The following is a 19032-nucleotide window of genomic DNA, read 5'->3' as shown; positions in this document are numbered from 1 at the left end:
GACCTTGAGATAGAGAGATAGAGAGAGAGAAAGCGCTGCAAGAACGATGCGAGTATTATATGTTTAAAAGTACAGACCTTTTGTCAGGGTTCACTTCAAGTCTATCAAAAATGGTTCAAATGGCTCTGAGCACTATGGGACTTAACTTCTATGGTCATCAGTCCCCTAGAACTTAGAACTACTTAAACCTAACTAACCTAAGGACAGCACACAACACCCAGCCATCAAGAGGCAGAGAAAATCCCTGACCCCGCCGGGAATCGAACCCGGGAACCCGGGCGTGGGAAGCGAGAACGCTACCGCACGACCACGAGATGCGGGCTCAAGTCTATCATGTGAAGGGTGTCTAATGGGTACCAGTTTTTTTAATTAACAATTGATGCCGAATAAGCAATGTGAAAAAAGTAGTTTAGAGCTCTTAACGGTTAACTGTGTGTCCATTCTTTAATTTAATCGTTTTCGCACAAAATGTGCTTTAATAAAACCACGCCATTAAATGAACGACGCACTCAATCAAGACACCACCATGTTGCAGGCAAATTAGAGAACGTTATTGGTATGCTCTTCAACGAAAGAAGACCGATTTCGACACAGACTATAGGATTCACCGCGGTAAGAATAAATATGTCATGTCACAGATTCTCTCACTAACATTTTCCTTTGCAGTCAGATTCGATTACAAGAAACTAGACCGTTGTTCTGATAAATAAGTAAAGCCAGTAACATTAACAGGACATAAATATTGACAAACAGTTGTTGTAATACTAAGTGAATATTAAAAAGTGGTACAATCAGTTCACTCAGTACGAACCGGCGTAACAATTTCACATCTTTGAACTGCAGTCGTAGTACAAGGTAATCGGCATTCCATCCTCGTGTATTTGCACGAGTTAACGCTCAGGATACCTTCAAAATGGCGTCAATCACGGTTAGCTGGGACAGGTCTGCTTTAGTGACCGGCCGCAGGAAATCGCCACCACCACCGAAAACTTGGTCGAGCTGCCGCTGCGCCATCTCCTGCCACTCAGGGTACAGCCCGAGCAGAGCCAGCGCGTAGGACAGGGCACCGGCCGTCGACTCAGTGCCAGACACTGCTATTGTCGCTGCCTGGGAAAACGACAGAACACTGCATCTAAGCAGTCAAATCTCTTTCACCCAACTTGGCAAAATGTTACATTGAAGTTTCAAGCTATCTAAAAAAATTCTGATGCACCTCCAGCAATAACTATTCAAACTGATAAGTGTGTAGAATACACTGATATGCTTGATAATGCCAGACTCAGATTTCAGGGTCTCATCTCAACAGCGATTAGTCTGTAGGAACAAGGGAAATAGAAACTTCTCTACAAATAAGATACTCCACCTACGTCAGTTTTCACCGGTTGTCTGAATATTCACTCATTAATGAACGCATCACTTTTAAAATAGATTTGCAACTTTGATTAGTAATAGATTCGTGTTAGGGTGATATAGATACCAGAGACATGGCTCGTTCTTGGGACATTCTTTTGACCATGACGCTCACAAGTGTAGCTTAACAATCTTTTATGGAAACTAATTTCTGTTAATTAAGTTTTCACCTTAGTTCGCTATCTGAAATCAATAAGAGATAAAAGAAGTAGATGCACCTAGTACAAAACTATAAATACTGTATCAGATATTTTAATCAGTTTCATTTTACAACACCTTTCCCTTTCTGACTAAAGTTATGCATAGCTTTTCAAAGCTGTATAAAGTTCTACAAAACTCGTACTGAAATTGCTCTTCCACCTCAGTTTAAACCAACCGAGGACCGAAGTCATGCTAAATCTATGAATGTCTGCATTTCCTGTTGGTGGAGCAGTCAATATGTCAACGAACTCAGTTAACTTACAGAACATCAGTGTACCGCAGATCTGAGGTCCGGCTGCCTGGAAACCTGGCTGCTTACCTTAATGCAGGAACATTTCCGATAGTTCGTTCTCTGCTTGACACAGTTATACTACGTGGTGAAACCTGGAGAAACAGGGGCCACGGAACACGGAAGTACTTTGGTAATTACGATACTTCTGTGCCTGTGTTGTTGAGAAATAGGTTGCAATGATCCTTTGGACATGCTCGCATGTCTTAAGGAAGAGGCACTATGGCGACTAAACCTGTTTTGAAATACATGTAACGTATTCGCAGTTGCGAATATGGGCAACCATCGGCTGTTTAATGGAATTACAATAATGAGAATTTGTGCCGGGCCTCGACTCGTACATGTAAGCTGTGCACCACCAAGTCACATTAATGTGACCACCACCTACGTTCGATGTCGACAACCAAATGCCACTCACGGACAGCAAGTGGCAGCGCTAGCAGTAGAGGGTATGTGAAGTGTGTCGGGAGGATGCGGAAAACAGTACGTTCGCTGTCGTGACGCGGAAATGGACCTATTTATGGATGTCGAAAGTCGCGCGAACATTAGCTCTCAGGTTAAGGGTGAACGCGTGTCCGAAATGGCTAAGTTTGTGAACTGTTATCTTGCTGCCACGGTTTGAGTATATCAGGCCTACCGAAATGGTGCTATCCAAAACCAGTGCCAAGGCAACTTCGGTGCACCTTGAGGCTATAGACGACACAGGTGAACGACGGCTGTGCATACATGAACAGAGGTATACAGAAGAATAGATGGGCAACTGTTGAATAACCAACAGTGTCTCCTCGATTGCCATTCAGCAAATGATGTTGCGTATGGGACCCCTGGGACTCCCCTGCAGTAGCCTAGTGCATGCAACCGTGCTGGCTGCTGTTCATCGGCGAAGAAGACTGGAATGGACATGCCAATACTGCAACTGGACGTCCACTACGCGATAGGTGGCATTTTGAGAAGAACCACGTTTTATGTTCAACTGGACAGATGGTCATTCCTGTGTACGACGTGAAAAGTTGGCCGAGGTCAGAAGATGGAGTATTATGACCTTCAGATTGTTTTCGTGGATGATCTCGTCACTGAGCAAGACACAATCGATCAACACAACTAAGCACCTGTCCCTGGGGACCAGGATCAAGTCTAAATGCAGTTTGTTTTCTCATCAGCATGACTTCATCTACCAGCAGGATAACGCAAAGTGTTAGACAACTTCCTGTGTGCAAAAAAAAAAAAAAAAATGGGACTTAACTGCTGTGGTCATCAGTCCCCTAGAACTGAGAACTACGTAAACCTAACTAACCTAAGGACATCACACACATCCATGCCCGAGGCAGGATTCGAACCTGCGACCGTAGCGGTCACGCGGTTCCAGAATGAAGCGCCTAGAACCGCACGGCCACACCGGCCGGCTCCTGTGTGCATGAGTGGTTTGAAGAACACCGTGATGATTATTCATTACACCCCTGGCTACCAAACTCGCGGGATTTAATTGAAACGAGAATCTGTGGGACCACCTCGATCAGGCTCTTCCTGCCATGGATTTTCAGCCGAGAAACCTAGCGCAGATGTCCATAGTACTGGAGTCACCAAAGCTCCACATTCCCATCAGTACCTTACGGTACCACACTGACGCTCTTCCTGCCAGTATCGCTGCAGTGCGGGCGGCAAAACGTGGTTATTCAGGCTCTTGATTGGTGGTCACATTAATGTGGCCAAACAATGTACTGGAGTTCCCACACAGTCTGCAGTTAGCACCAAACCACAAGCATCCCTTCCGCCCCCCCCCCCCCCCCTCCAAAGGATCATTAGTAGTGGAGCCAAGATATTGACATCAGTCTGTATTGTTGTAAATTTGTTCAAGATGTCGCATTGCTAAGGTCACCACCCTTACCATTCCTACTTCTCCAATTCTCCATCCCTGCCCACTTCTCACTCCTCTCCCTCACTTTCCTCCCTGCCCCCACATGTGATTTGGCGAGAAAAAGAATCTGTCTGCGCTGAGATACTGGAGAGGAAGGCCATAAGGTACCGTCTTGAGAACTGTATTCATTTATTTATATGCATATTATCCTGCTGGAAAGATTTCCTAAATTGTGGTTGGAAACTGAACTGACAATTACTGTACAGCCTCGCTGCTTGAAATTCAAATGAAAACAACTGATTAAAATTGGCGGCATGATAGAAAAATGCTTTTGTGAGAAAATGGATCTCATTATATGAAATGGGCATAAAGTCAGGCAATATATTGTTTATTCATTTAAACATTAACTAAATTAAATGAATTTCTGGAAAATGTGTTCGGTTACTGAGATGTTGGTGTTGGACAGAGAGGAGCTTAATAAGTGTATTACCAGTAAACATACAGCTGAGGACTACATCTATAGCCGGCCGCGGTGGTCTCGCGGTTCTAGGTGCTCAGTCCGGAACAGAGCGACTGCTACGGTCACAGGTTCGAGTCTTGCCTTGGGCATGGATGTGTGTGATGTCCTTAGGTTAGTTAGGTTTAAGTAGTTCTAAGTTCTAAGGGACTTATGACCACAGAAGTTAAGTCCCATAGTGCTCAGGGCCATTTGAACCATTTTTGAAATACATCTATATCCTCCTGTACGAGTAATGGAAGACTCTGACAGTGGAGGAGTATAGGGAAAATAGTTTTCAGTTAATAATGGTGATGCAGCAGGATGTAACACATACTAATGCACTATAACATCTTTTATAAATTAGTTCTATCTTCCTGTCCTTTTTCTGGTCGTAAACATCGATAATACGAGATATGAACTCCTGCTGATTGGTTGAAAATTGCGCCGTCTCCTTCCCTACAGCCAAAATCTCCTTGTTTGGCAGTTCCTCATTTGTCATTGTGCTGAGAAGGTAGGTTTCAACGCGTTTCAATGAACTCACGCTTCTTTTGCAAGACGTGGTGGTTGCTGGAATTCTAAGAAACAACGACAGTAATTTCACACATTCAGAGAACACGTTTTCAGTCCGTTATTTGCAATGGATTTAAGGAGGTCCGTAGGTTCTAGACGTTTATACTCAATGCTGTAAATAAACATACGTTTTCCTTTCAGTTTTTCACTGTTAAAAATGATATATCTCAAGTAGTTTTTCAACTTCACATGTAAGGCAACTATTTGGCCTATTATAGCCCGAGAACTTTTCACATTTACAAGTTCTGTAAAATCTGTTTCAAGAAAGTCTTGAAATCTAGTTTCCATGTTTAGTACTACTGTGTCAACTATTTGGAATACTAGCCTTTTCAATTTCTGAATACTTGTTTCTATTTCCTTAAAATTGGTTTCAGATCCTCCAACAGAGTTTATGAGGTTCTCAGCTTCCATTATGCATTTCAGAATAATTTCCTCATATCTTAGTCTTTCAGTAGCCTTAACGCAGTTTTCAATCTCGGGCTTACAGCGTCTTATGTCCACAGTTTTACTTTTCAATGTGTCATACGAGATACATATATGGTGGAAAACCGAATTGTGTGGCACCAGTAGAAAATGACGAGATGGTCATCCAGTATACTAATTACCCCAATTACATGATGCACAGAATTATCATCACACTCTTCACCGTTTATCACATCATTAAATGCTGCTCTCTCGTCTGTATAATGAAGAATAATGGTTCGTACACCGCATGAATGAAAATTCCACCGTGTTTCACAAGGACTTGGTAGTTTAAATCCACTTTACTTCAGAAGTTCACTTCTTCTACTGTAACGGCTAAAAACGTAAAAAAACCTGATAGATTTGACACAAAAAGTTTTAATTGCGTAATTTTTTACAAGCGTAGAGAAGGACTAGGTTCAACTGATGTGCATAACATTGGATAAAGTGACGCATGTTTCACAACAGAATGGACACTATAATTTTCCCCACCATTGCACTGCTGTACTAATTTGTTTTTATCATTACTCCAATTCCTTAGCACTTGCAACAAAACAGCTGCGCCGGTCTTTAGATACGTCACAAAACGCTACGAATTGCTCTTATGTTTCTGCTGATTCCTTGTTTGCAATGCGAATAATTTCGGTCATTTAACTTCTAGTTGGAACATTCGTTGTTTCAACGACTTGACTATTTTTAACTTCACTTCAAATGTGTTCTTTAATAACATCTGTAATACAATGTATTAATTTATTCTGTGTGTCAAAGGAAATGTCTTTAAATGCTCCACCGGATGCTAAATGTTCTTTCATGTATGGTTTATCTTCTGCGAAGAAATCCAAAAGTTATAAATAATTCCCTTTGTTTACCAACACCTCAGATTCACCATGACCTCGAAGAACTAACGCTAGTCATGCTAAAAAGCAGGTAGTCGACATAAGTCTCTTCATTATACTTCTGTTTCGATTATTAACCTTCTAGTTCTGTTTCAAAGCTTCCAGGAGGTTGATTCTGGAAAAGCATGTTAAATTTTCACTGTACCAAGCTGATTCTATTTAAAAACTGCTGTGATATTTGAAAGGGAACATTGATGCTTTTCAGCTTTTGAATGAAAATTTTGAAGACTCTCTTCACCAACTCCCCAGTTACGCCATTCAAAACTATCATTACCCATTCCAAACAGTAGACAATAAAGACAAGAAAAAGCTTGTTCCTTACAATGCTGCTACTTAACCATGGTCTTGAATTGTACCATTGAGTTTGGAAACATCTTACAAATTTTCCGTAAGATTTTTTAGTAGAGATACTTGACGTGGACTTTCGTCATTTCACCAGGAGTTTATATTTCAAAGAAAGACGAGAGACGAATGCAGGGTTTCAGCTTAAAAAATTCATTGGATGTTGTGATGAAATAAATGTGTCCATGGCGGATTGAGGTAGTCATCAATACCATGCATTACCAAATAATGATTTAAATATTAGACTACCCAATGCCAAGAAAAATTAAGATGACACCTCTGCGTGACAGGGAACACCGAAATGTACTTCACTAATCAGTTAATCTCTACCACTATTTACTATATTTTAACTTCCAGTTTTCACCATATGCACGTCTAGTAATGTTGATATGAAAACCTACAGACACGCTGCGGAACTACCAATATATGAAATAAGTAAGGTCACTAAACTTTTATCTGACGAACAATAGAAATACATAGCCCATTTCCCATCATCTTGCAACAACACCTAATGATTATTCACATTTATTTATTTTCGATTAATAATAAATAGCTTCTTGTTCTTTGTGTTTCAAATAAACCCTTAAATTAAGATTTATTGGTTTCTCATCCAGCCTGGCTTGCTGCTAGCGTGCTAGCGTGCGAAGGAGCGCTATCTGTTAGTGAACTGCTGAATGACTAGTAATTCCACTTAGTCGTGTATCCGCCTGCTGTCGAGAAGTAAAAACATATCAAGTGCCAACTTTTAAAAACCGTATAGTTGCTGTAGAAACCCCAGTTCGCCACGTGAAAGAAACGGGCATACTGTCCATGCTTCTAACAAGCCCATAATTTCGAGCTGCTATTGGTTGCAAAGCTAGAGGGGTGACATATTTTAATGGCGGTTGCACATACGAAGTTCAAACGTGAATTATTTGAAAATATTTACGATGGAACATGATCATATTGGATTAAATTTATTTTGGACGAAATATTTTGGAATTTTTTGGATAGACTCAGCCTTAGGGCCTTAATGGACACTTCGCCACTGCCCTCATTCCTTCTTCTAACGATAATGTAGCTATATTTCTTCTTACTTTCTATAAAAAGGAAGCCGGCTGAAGTGGCCGAGTGGTTCTAGACGCTTCAGTTTGGAACCGCGCGACCGCTACGGTCGCAGGTTCGAATCCTGCCTCGGGCATGGATGTGTGTGATGTCCTTAGGTTAGTTAGGTTTACGTAGTTCTAAGTTCTAGGGCACTGATGACCTAAGATGTTGAGTCCCATAGTGCTCAGAGTCATTTGAGCCATATAAAAAGGAAAATTATTATCTAGTAACTTAATACTCGGTTTTGGCTTCAACTATGGATTGAAGCCATGGCTGGATAGTCTTTGTCGAGGAAGGAGGGGACCTGAGGTAATGAAAAAGACCCTGCCCTCTGTGAATAGACAGACATTGAGGCCTCGACATGGAGGGTTCCTCTTATATTATAGGACGATATTTACATATTCACTGTCGATGGTCTGAGGTGTTTTGGATACTAAAAACATGCAACAGACCCACAGCAAACTGGTGAGGGGAAGTTCAATGCAAACTTCAGGCATGTCCGTTTCTCTTGTCTGATAATGGGTTCTTTGTCACATCTGTGACCCAGTAGTGCTAGAAGAGGCAGGACTAAGGGCAAGATTTTTCTTGGTAGACACATGAACGCAGTCACGCCTTATATGGTGGAATGAAGAGAAACATTTTTTAAATAAAGACACAAGTTTCGAAGTAGGAAATTTTTGTAAGGACCTACATTCTCCGGCGAGTAGGCGCCAGAACAATTTGTTCAGCAAAACAGTGCTATCTTTCTTGCTCTTTCTCTTCCTCTCTCTCTACTATCGTTAAGGGGAAAATAATACTCGGATGGATTTAGATTTAGTTAGGAGGGGATACTTCCTCTGTCTCATCGACCAGTGACCAAAATTTCATGTAGAGAGCGTGTGAATAGTGGACAGTTTCTTGTCTGATTGGCGGGTCAATTGCTGCTAGGACGTGGCTGACCACAAAGTCTTACTTATTTTTCTCATGCGGAACGTAAATGGGGCTCGTTAGCGAAATAGTGGGTGGTTATAATTAAACTGCAGCTAGTCGCAGAGGTTCAGTGTGGGCAGCAATTATCGTATGACAGTGAAACTTGGTTAATATTCCAACGTGTTAATGCGGAAATGATTTATACTATAAATAACATAAATCTAATTTGGGCACCGGGTGCATATCAGACGCTGTGAATGCAAGAAAAACGTATAGAAATGTTTGAATGTTCAGTGGCTTAGGTAATGGCTTAGGAAAGGGACATGGGCAGAAGGTATCAAACAAGTAAGAAAGGCATAATGTGGACTTCATTATTAACCTCCATTTACATAGTTTGTTTCTTATGAGCCCTGGAGACCTCGCAGACGTACTGCATTCATAAAACGGGGTAATCGACAGTTGCCCCTAGCATTTTCGGAGTAATATCAGCAGTATGTTCCTATATACTGGCCTTCATCTCTGGTAGAGGCCGAAAATGACCATTGTAAACTCGTATATCCCCAGAGCCAAATTAACATTGCTATTGACAAAGTGATACTCACATATAGGGCCTACTTGTAAATATTGAAATAAAAATTCAGTGATACAGTGCCAATAATATTGCTACTCCTCTGTCAGTGTCATCGAAACAGGAATCATTCCTATACTCTACGAGTATTAAATGTTGCGTAGTTCCCTTTCAAAGGATAGCACCTTTTGGATCATTTCCTTTAAAGCTCGTTAATGTTTTACCCTAAACTGTGGAGTCATTGCTAATTATTGGTTGACTTTATATATAAACCCTTATCAGAGAATTCGCTGTATACGAGTCGAAGAAGGATTGTAGTTTCCTTGAATGTTAATTACTGTGCAATGAATGCCATTTAGCACGTAACTCGTCTTAAAAACGCAACTGATTTATCCAGTAAAGAGGTTAGGTTTTCGGAGGAAGTCTAGGACATTTGCACACTTAGCCGATAGAAATGCTTAAGAGACATTTGACAGGAACTGCATCGAAATCCTCTAATTCCATTACCTGTTAGCACAGTACTTTCACACAAAATTTCTGAATGACACTATCTCCCTCAACATATTCTGTGGTTGATTCAAAAACAATATTCAGCCACTCTCCATACTATTATCGAAACGAAACTGCTTCATTATCACAGCAGTCCAGATCGAAAGATGTAGCAAAAATGTGTCTTTCGCTTGCGTTTCTGTCCCATTACGCATGGAATCCAAATCGAGGTTGTAAAATCTTCGATACTCTTTCTCTGTGATGCAATACTATATAATATTCCTTTACAGTTCATATGAGTCTTTACTGGAGAGGGCACACTGTACAATCCTGTTGTGTAATGGTAATACGTTTTTGTCAATGACAGATTGCGTAGAGAAACTAAGGCTGTTTGATTTACATATTTGGTTCTGCTGGAATGTAAAATCGAATCAAAGAATTATTCTGTAACTTCATTAAATGGATCTTTATTATCTAAAACACTTATTTTTAAGCATATCAATTGAAAATATATACAATTTATTTCCCACCCGTGCATACTTACTTCATCGCGCATGAAGTCTTCTGTCGCTATCTTCTCTGAATGCACTTCTGAATATAGACCGGACAAATAAGTTCGTTCCTTCGCCTTAATGCTAGTAACATCATCTCTTAGACAGTTGAGGTACTTTTCAGTAAAGTTCCTGCAAATCTTGTTCACTCTTCTCACTTCCCGACCTTCCGGAGACATCCACAGAGCACAATGAAAGGCTTTCCACGGTTGAAATATTAGTTTCTGTTAACAAAATGATCAGGTATAGTGACAATGAAAGAATAGTATTATACAGCGTGAATCACCTTAAACTATCACCTAAAATATTCTGGAAATAGAAAGTGCTATTGATGTGCGATTTTTACGTAATCGTATTGCTAGCCAATAATCAGATTGTATAGCAACCAGAAAGCCTATTTCTTGCGCAAACATACTCTTTTTTAAATGAAGCAATGCCTATTGACATAAATAAACTAAAGTAGGATGAATTATAATGCCATTGGTGTTTGTTACAGACGTCTAGTGCGAGTCACTTACCAGATATCGTTTTTAGAAAAGTTTCCACATCTACACTTGTTTGTACCATTGAATCCGCGTGGTTGCGAAGTATGGTTTCGTTAGGTTAGCTTACAGTATGCTTGGGTGTTCACTGCGTGCATTGCGAGCTGCTAGTCAGTCACTATGTGACAGTGCGAACAGTAGATAGTGAGTGGACAGTGTAACTCACCAATGTAGAAAAAGTCGACATGCTCATGGTGTATGGAGTGCGTAGGGCGAGTGCAGTTCGTTCTTGTACGGTGTACACAGTAAGCTATCTCAGTGGACTCAGCCACCTCGGTCGTTATTTATCAAAAAAATGGTTCAAATGGCTCTGAGCACTAAGGGACTTAACATCTATGGTCATCAGTCCCCTAGAACTTAGAACTACTTAAACCTAACTAACCTAAGGACAGCACACAACACCTAGCCATCACGAGGCAGAGAAAATCCCTGACCCCGCCGGGAATCGAACCCGGGAACCCGGGCGTGGGAAGTGAGAACGCTACCGCACGACCACGAGATGCGGGCTCGTTATTTATCCGCTTCGTCAACCAGTTGCTTGAAAGTGATAGCGTTCCACCTAGTCAACGAAACAGAGATAAAAATGTGACGACAAATTTTCTTCCTGCTGTTGCGTTTGATCCGCACAGTAGCTCCTGCACAATCGCACGAGGATGGTGCATGAGTCAGGCAAGTGTCCCACGAGTTTTCATTGCCATAGGTTCCATACCTATCACATCTCTCGCCATCATGTATATTGCTTAGTGATGAGCCACGTTTGTCAGTCATGGCCACATAAACTGCTGAAACACGCACTACTGGTCTGTTAAAAAACCATATTCGCTTCGTCAGCTTCAACGGAGTGTAAACATGTGGTATACAGTTGTGAACCATCAGCTTATAGGCCTGTTTTTCATACACAGAACACCGGATGCACACATGTATCAGAGACTCCTAATACACCAACTACCACGGATGCTAGAAGACATTCCTTTGCAGACTAGGAGAAACCTGTGGTATCCACATGATGGCTGTTCAGTCCATATTGCACGATGTACTACACTACGTCTTCACAAATTGTTTCCATATCCTTGGACTAGACGCAGAGGACCTGTATTGGCTAGCCCATTCCGTAGATTTGGCGCCTATAAGCTTTTTCTGTGGGGAAACCTGTGAGACCCTGCCTACAAGGACATACGAACTACATCCTATGATATCCAATGATATATTGTTGCCGCCTGCACGGACATCTGAAGAGAAATGGTAGCACGAGTCCAGAAGTCGTTCCATATCAGCCTAGAAGCATCTTTTTTAGTTACCGGTGGTCGTTTTGATCACAATCTGCTATGGTTGTCCCGTTACCGGTCAGAGTCCGCATAAGTAGTGTGTGTATTTGTGTTGTCTTTTAGTGTGCGGTACACAGGTGTTGTGCAAGTGCCAGTCTGGGAACTTACGAAAATATTCTACCTCGTAAACGACTTCCACTAGAATCAAGCAACAAACAACTAGAACATTTTAATTTAACCTATTTTTAGTTTGTTATTGCCAATAGGCATTGTCCCATTTAAGGAAGTGTATGTTTGAACAATCTTTTGACTGCCTAACAAAAAGAGTCCTGACTACCAGTCAGTTGTTACATCACGCATTCCTCCTCTCTCATTCGTTTAGACTATACCTGCATGTCTGGAAACAAATCAGACCAATTTACGCAGTTACATGTATTAATTAATGTCGAACTAAACATGGGAAGTACTGAATAAGTTAACACAACAACCAGGAACTTTAATACGCAATGCCTGGCAACAGGGTATATAAAAGTTTTGAGTGCAATTCCCTTTGATAGGTAGAATGATCATCATTGAGCATTACTATAATACATCTATGTCTACACTTCGCAAAGCACATGATGTTGTGTGGTGGAGGGTATTTTGTATACCAATGTCACTTCCACTTTTTCTTGTTCCAGACGAAAATTATTCGCAGGGGAAAGGATTGCTGGTAACCTTTTATGTGGGATCGAATCTCTCTGACTTTATATTCATGACCTTTTCGCGAGACATGCATAGGACAAAGCAATATATTGGTTGACTCTTTGCAATGCCACAATTACGTACAAGCTGTAAAACATATTTAAATATTCTCACTCTTAGAACATGAAGAGACAGCATAAATTATATTTGCATATTTGTGAATTTCATGTCAAGGGATTTTATGAGATACTTGAAGGTAGACGCCAGGATTATGTGGATGTAACAAGTAACGCAATCTATTAGAAGCCTAATAAACTATTGCACAAATGTTGTCATTTCTGTGCATAAAGGAAGTCTTAAATTCTGACGGTATTATTTTCATCACTAATTCTTTCAAAAGAGAGATCCATTTACGAAATTTCATTCACCAACTTTCTCTTCCGATTGCGAAAATATTTTGTTGAGCCCAACCTACATAGGTAGGAATGATCATCAAAATAAAATAAGAGAAATCAGAGCTCGAACAGAAAGGTTTAGGTGTTCGTTTTTCCTGCGTGATGTTCGGGAGTGGAATGGTAGAGAGATAGTATGATTGTGGTTCGATGAACCCTCTGCCAAGCACTTAAATGTGAATTGCATAGTAGTCATGTAGATCTAGAAGATTAACAATGTAGAAACCACTAAATACATAACATTGTGGCCACCTGCTTAATAGCTTGTTATGCTGTCTTTGTAACGCAGTGTATCACCGATTTTGCATATCAACGATTCTACAGTTCATTGGTACAGGCACCAGGTGTCTGTGCACAAGTCATGTAATTCCCTTAAATAACTGTCCGCTGATTTGAGTACGCCTCCTACAAATCCTGGATCCACCTCGTCCTTTGTTATGCCAGGATGGCTTCGATTTCTGCCCCCTCCCAGCTTCGATAAAGCCCTATAATTCCTCGAACGCCATGCACTCCGCCTCGCCTTCCGCATCCGGCTCCCATCCCCCACGCACATCCTCTATTACTTCATCCCAATTCCCCACCATCTTCATTTCCTTGAACACATCCGCTCCCTCTATATTGTCCACCACCTCGATCCCCCCCGCCCCCTGGTGTCACCCTTCCTCTCTGCCCCCAGCCTGTTCACACCCCTTTACCGCTGTGTCCCACCCTCTCTCCATCTCCACACCCTCCACCTCCATTCCCAACACAACTTCCTGCATCTAACTCTCCCAGATGATAAGCTTCACCCTGACATTTAACCTTCCTACCAACTCTGACCCCATCTTCCTCCTACCTCCTCCTCAGGGCTCTCTCTCCTCTTCGTTCCCTTCTCCTGAGCTGCTTTCCCCCTCCTATGCCCCCTCCATCTCCTGTGCTCCAATGTCTCTGCACTCCCTCCTGCCTTGTCTTCCCTCTTCATCTCCCGCCCTGACCATCTCCTGCCTTTTGGTGCGCCCAATTCCCTCCCTTTTTCTCTTCCTCCCACCCCACATCCCCCTCCCCTCGTTTTTCCTCCTCTCCGACCTCCAGTCTTTCGGCAGGTTCCTACAAGCGGTTATTATTTTTGTGTGTATTCCGTCGTTTCCATTGGTCTTGTTTTTATGTGTCTCACTCTGTGTGATTTTTATACTGTGGCCGGCTTTTAACTTATGTTTGACTCCAGTGATTTTAAGTATGCAATGAATTGCCAGCTGTGTTCTTTTAACTTTATGTCGACTTTCTACTTGTCGACCAATGTCCCCATATAAACGTATATTTTAACTCCCATCATCTCTATTTACTGTATTTTTATGTCCGCTTTTTACCCCATTTTTTTGTAAGAGTTCCCCTTGTATTTTTGTTAAAGCATTTTTGGCTGAAGAGCGGTGGACTGGGCCGCTGCCAGCCGTCAAGGCCCATATGGGGCAGAGGAATGAAATTACAATAAAGGAAAAAGAAAACAAAAATTTGAGTATGCTGTGACAGTGCTCGATATCGACCCAGATCGGAACCATCGGATACACATAAAGTGACTTTGGTGGCCAAGAAATTAACATGATTTCACTATCATGCTCCTGAAATCACTGTAGCACAATTGTAGCTTCGACACACGAACAGTTACACTGTTTAAAGATGACATAATCGTCAGAGAAGAAATCAAATATTTCACTATACTTCAAGCATGTGAATATTGAGAAGCACCTTTCACCATTGCAGACGCAGTTTATGGGTCGACATTCTTTGTTGCAACAGAAATGAAGGGATGCAGATGATTCGCAGCTGTTATGGTGGTTTCAATTACTCAGACATGTCCCATAAAAGTGCAAGAGAATGTCTAGTGTAACTTAATACCACTCCCACCAGCCTGCGTCCGCGGCGCGCTGCACGTTTTGAGGAGCTGTTTGATTGCGTGTCGGCCTTTGTGGAGACGACTGTCAACGTGATGTCGAAAAACGTGATTCATCCACCGCGCAGCCGGCCGTTTTGGCCAAGCGGTTCAAGGCGCTTCAGTCTGGAACTGCGCTACCGCTACGGTCGCAGGTTCGAATCCTGCCTCAGGCATGGATGTGTATGATGTCCTTAGGTTAGTTTAAGTATTCTAAGTTCTAGGAGACTGATGACCTCAGATGTTAAGCCCCATAGTGCTCAGAGCGATTTGAACTATTTGAACCATCCACCACGCCGACCGGTTTCCAGTGATACACGTTCAATTTGAAATATCCCAAGCTCACTATAATTGTAATTGATGATGTCTTTGGGCCAGCACGTGAACACGTAGCGCTCGTCTTCGACGGAGACCCTTGTTCTACAATGTGCGCTGAATGGTGTGCTCCGAAACACAGATGCGTCCACCGGCATTCTACACTTTCGCCACAGGTGCTACAGATTGTTATGCTGCCTTACACAGCAGACCAGCCTCCAAACCTCAAGTACAGTGAAGAGTCATGGACATCCTACAACTTAGCGCCTAGTGGTAGCTTCACTGCCCTTCTATCACTTTCCTTAGATGATCACGACAATAGTACGTGAATGTCCGACAATATTCGCTGAGATTCTCGTTCACAAGCTCTGCATAATAATAATCTGCTCTTTGGCAATGTCACTTATCTCAGTGGATTTCTTCTCCAGCAAAATGCGCTTACTGCTTCCTCTCATTAGACAAAGCTAAAAGTGAATTGATAGTATAATGTTTCTTAAACAAACTTCTAAATTTCAGATGACAACACCTCGTGTATTAGCTGATCCTATTTATACCCATCTGATGTGTGCCACACGCCATGTGATGGGAGGAGAGTGTGAGAATATTAGAAAGTAAGTGCTTGTGATTTGGCTGTCATCATGTACATACTCAGCCATGGAAGCAAATGGCATGTGATGATAGTCGCTTCCATAAATGTATAGAAGCCCTATCCAAACTATTGTCACCTGTACTGTATGAATGCGAAATCGTATATGGAGTAAATATTATGATGAAAGTTTTTTTTATAGATGCTGTATTTCACAATAAAGATGTATTAATTATTTCAAGGGATGGTTCTAATAATATAATTCAGGAAACTATAACAGTTGCTGTTCCTAAAGCATCAAGTGTACTGTTATCTGAACAGTATGTGACTGAAGGACGAAAATGTGCTAATTCTCTGAGTTACAGCAACAACTCAAATGTAACGTCTCTCTGATCTTCCAAAAGTTTGAACTACTAAGGTCCTCCCTCTCCAACATCTAAACTGTTAAGTCTCCTGGTATATATGTATTGTGGATTGTTAATTCACATTTGGTTCTTTGTGAATACTGAGAAACCATCATCCTTAAAAATTATATTATCATTCCCTTTTGCCACATTAAACCTATTCATCACTCAGCAATACTTTCCAAATAACTGTTTTTATATGCTTTAAATTCAGCATGTATTTCATGCAACTCAACTGGAGGACTAGTACAGTTAAGAACGTCATCTGTAAACTCCACTTAGAGATACCAACATATTAAGGGAATGGAATGCACATTGTTATCATGTGTCGTCGGTGTGTTTCAACTTACTGCATAGTTGATCCCACCCCATAAACAGCAGTTGACCGGCGTTGCCTGGTGAGGCCTCGTGTAAGGTGGAGAAATGCGTACCATCATGTTTCCGACGTTGATAAAGGTCGGATTGTACCCTATTGCGATTGCGGTTTATCGTACCGCGACATTGCTGCTCGCGTTGGTCGAGATCCAATGACTATTAGCAGAGTATGGAATCGATGGGTTCAGGAGGTTAATACGGAACGCCGTGCTGGATCCCGACGGCCTCGTATCACTAGTAGTCGAGATGACGGGCATTTTATCCGCATGGCTGTAACTGATCGTGCAGCCACGTCTCGATCCTTGAGTCAACACATGGGGACGTTTGCAAGACAACAACCATCTGCACGAACAGTTCGACGACGTTTGCAGCAGCCTGGACTATCAGGTCGGAGACCATGGCTGCGGTTACCCTTGACGCTGCATCACAGACAGGAGCGCCTACGATGGTGTACTCAACAACGAACCTGGGTGCACGTATGGCAAAACATCAGTTTTTTCGGATGAATCCAGGTTCTGTTTACAGTATCATGATGGTCGCATCCGTTTTTGGCGACATCGCGGTGAATGCACATTGGATGCGTGTATTCGTCATCGTCATACTGGCGTATCACGCGGCGTGATTTTTTTGCTTGGGGTGCCATTGGTTACACGTCTCGGTCACCTCTTGTTCGCAATGACGGCACTTTGAACAGTGGCCGTTACATTTCAGATGTGTTACGACCCGTGGCTCTACCCTTCATTCGATCCCTACCAAACCCTACATTTGAGCAGGATAATGCACGACCACATGCTGCAGGTCCTATACATGTCTTTCTTGATACAAAAAATGTTCGACTGCTGCCCTGGCCAGCACATTCTCCAGATCTCTCACCAACTGAAAACGTCTGGTCAATGGTGGCGAGCAACAGGGTCGCCACAATACGCCAGTCACTACTCTTGATGAACTGTGGTATCGTGTTGAAGCTGCATTGGCAGATGTACCTGTACATGCCATCCAATCTCTGTTTGACTGAATGCCCAGGCATATCAAGGCCGTTATTACGGCCAGAGGTGGTTGCTCTGGGTACTGATTTCTCAGGATCTATGCACCCAATTAGCGTGAAAATGTAATCACATGTCAGTCCTAGTATAATATATTTGTCCAATGAATACCCGTTTATCATCTGGATTTCTTCTTGGTGTAGCAATTTTAATGGCCAGTAGTGTACATCCAGTGCATCACGGACCTGTTGATTTGAGTTAGAAATAAAAGGACACCTTGAAAAACATATACATACACATATACACAAATAAAAATTAATGAGCATTGGGAGAGACGAATGGATTAATACGGACAATCGAGTTTCATATTTAGTTTCTTATTCCTGCATGTCGTGGATCCCAGATGATGGCTAATGATTATGATCAGCTTTCCACTATGGAGTATTTAGCACAATTGGTGGGTCCACCTAATGGTTAGTTAGCCTGAAAGCTGAGGATGAGTGGTGGTTCAACGATGAAAGTGCTGTGGGGATTGGCACAACCATTCTGGACTGTACTCATATCCCTAGATCAGCCACTTTGCATTCAAATGTCATTGGTGATACAATGTGTTCTAAACTTATAACCATGCAGGTTAGGTCATGCAGAGTGACATCATAGAAATACTGCCACCATGCTAGTGGTTTACTGTGTTGGAAAATCACTGGTGAATAACATGCTAAAAATTCATAGCATAGTGGTTTACTGTGTTGGAAAATCACTGGTGAATAACATGCTAAAAATTCATAGCAGACATTTATTCTGAAGTGTTCTGATGGATAAGCTCTATAAGGTTTCTTCAAACAGTACCATAAAATTTGTTCACGTAAGGCTTTCCACACATGTTTTCTTTTTTCCAGCCAGGTCACAGGTTTCTGAAAGTGACTACACTGTATGGTACTTTCGTTGTTGACGTAAATTTTCGTTGTTGCTGGGTGGGTTTCATTTACACTGATGTCAAAATTCCATTAAATGTGTTGTACGTACTCTCGAAGTTGGTGTTAGTTAAGAAATAATATTGTCAACCGTCAACAGGGGATCTGTATCAGCGCAGTACTTGTAGTTGAAATCCTTAGTAGGTATCTGGAAACCTACTGCAATCTGAATTCTCAATGAGATCTACTGTTTGAATATGTTGAATGTGATACTACTTCTGCAAGCACTTGTACTATACCACCTGAGCAACAGTGACCAACACAGCTATATGAATTATTGTCACACATTTTCCTGTACAAGCAGCCTTACAGTTCACACAAAACGAAAATGTGGTGCATGATTGGTTTGGGATGTGTAGAATATGTGACAGATTTAGTGTGTTCACTGTTAGATGTGCTGATTGTGTGATGTGGTTTTT

General features: G+C 41.8%; 1 protein-coding gene across 1 annotated transcript in view; it reads right to left on the bottom strand.

Annotated features, from left to right (window-relative positions):
* LOC126176358 (cytochrome P450 4g15-like) overlaps positions 1–19032 on the bottom strand; it is a 224741-nt gene that overhangs the window by 59467 nt on the left and 146242 nt on the right. The window contains exons 4-5 of the mRNA XM_049923512.1: positions 10121–10351; positions 907–1107 (exon numbers count right to left, since the gene is read on the bottom strand). Of these exons, the coding sequence (XP_049779469.1) occupies positions 907–1107; positions 10121–10351 (432 nt within the window). The remainder of the gene's footprint in view (positions 1–906; positions 1108–10120; positions 10352–19032) is intronic.

This window comes from Schistocerca cancellata, chromosome 3 (assembly GCF_023864275.1).
Source record: "Schistocerca cancellata isolate TAMUIC-IGC-003103 chromosome 3, iqSchCanc2.1, whole genome shotgun sequence".
NCBI classification, from domain to species: Eukaryota; Metazoa; Arthropoda; class Insecta; order Orthoptera; family Acrididae; genus Schistocerca; species Schistocerca cancellata.
Note: the sequence above shows the minus strand (reverse complement) of the source record. Positions and strands in the feature narration are given on the sequence as shown.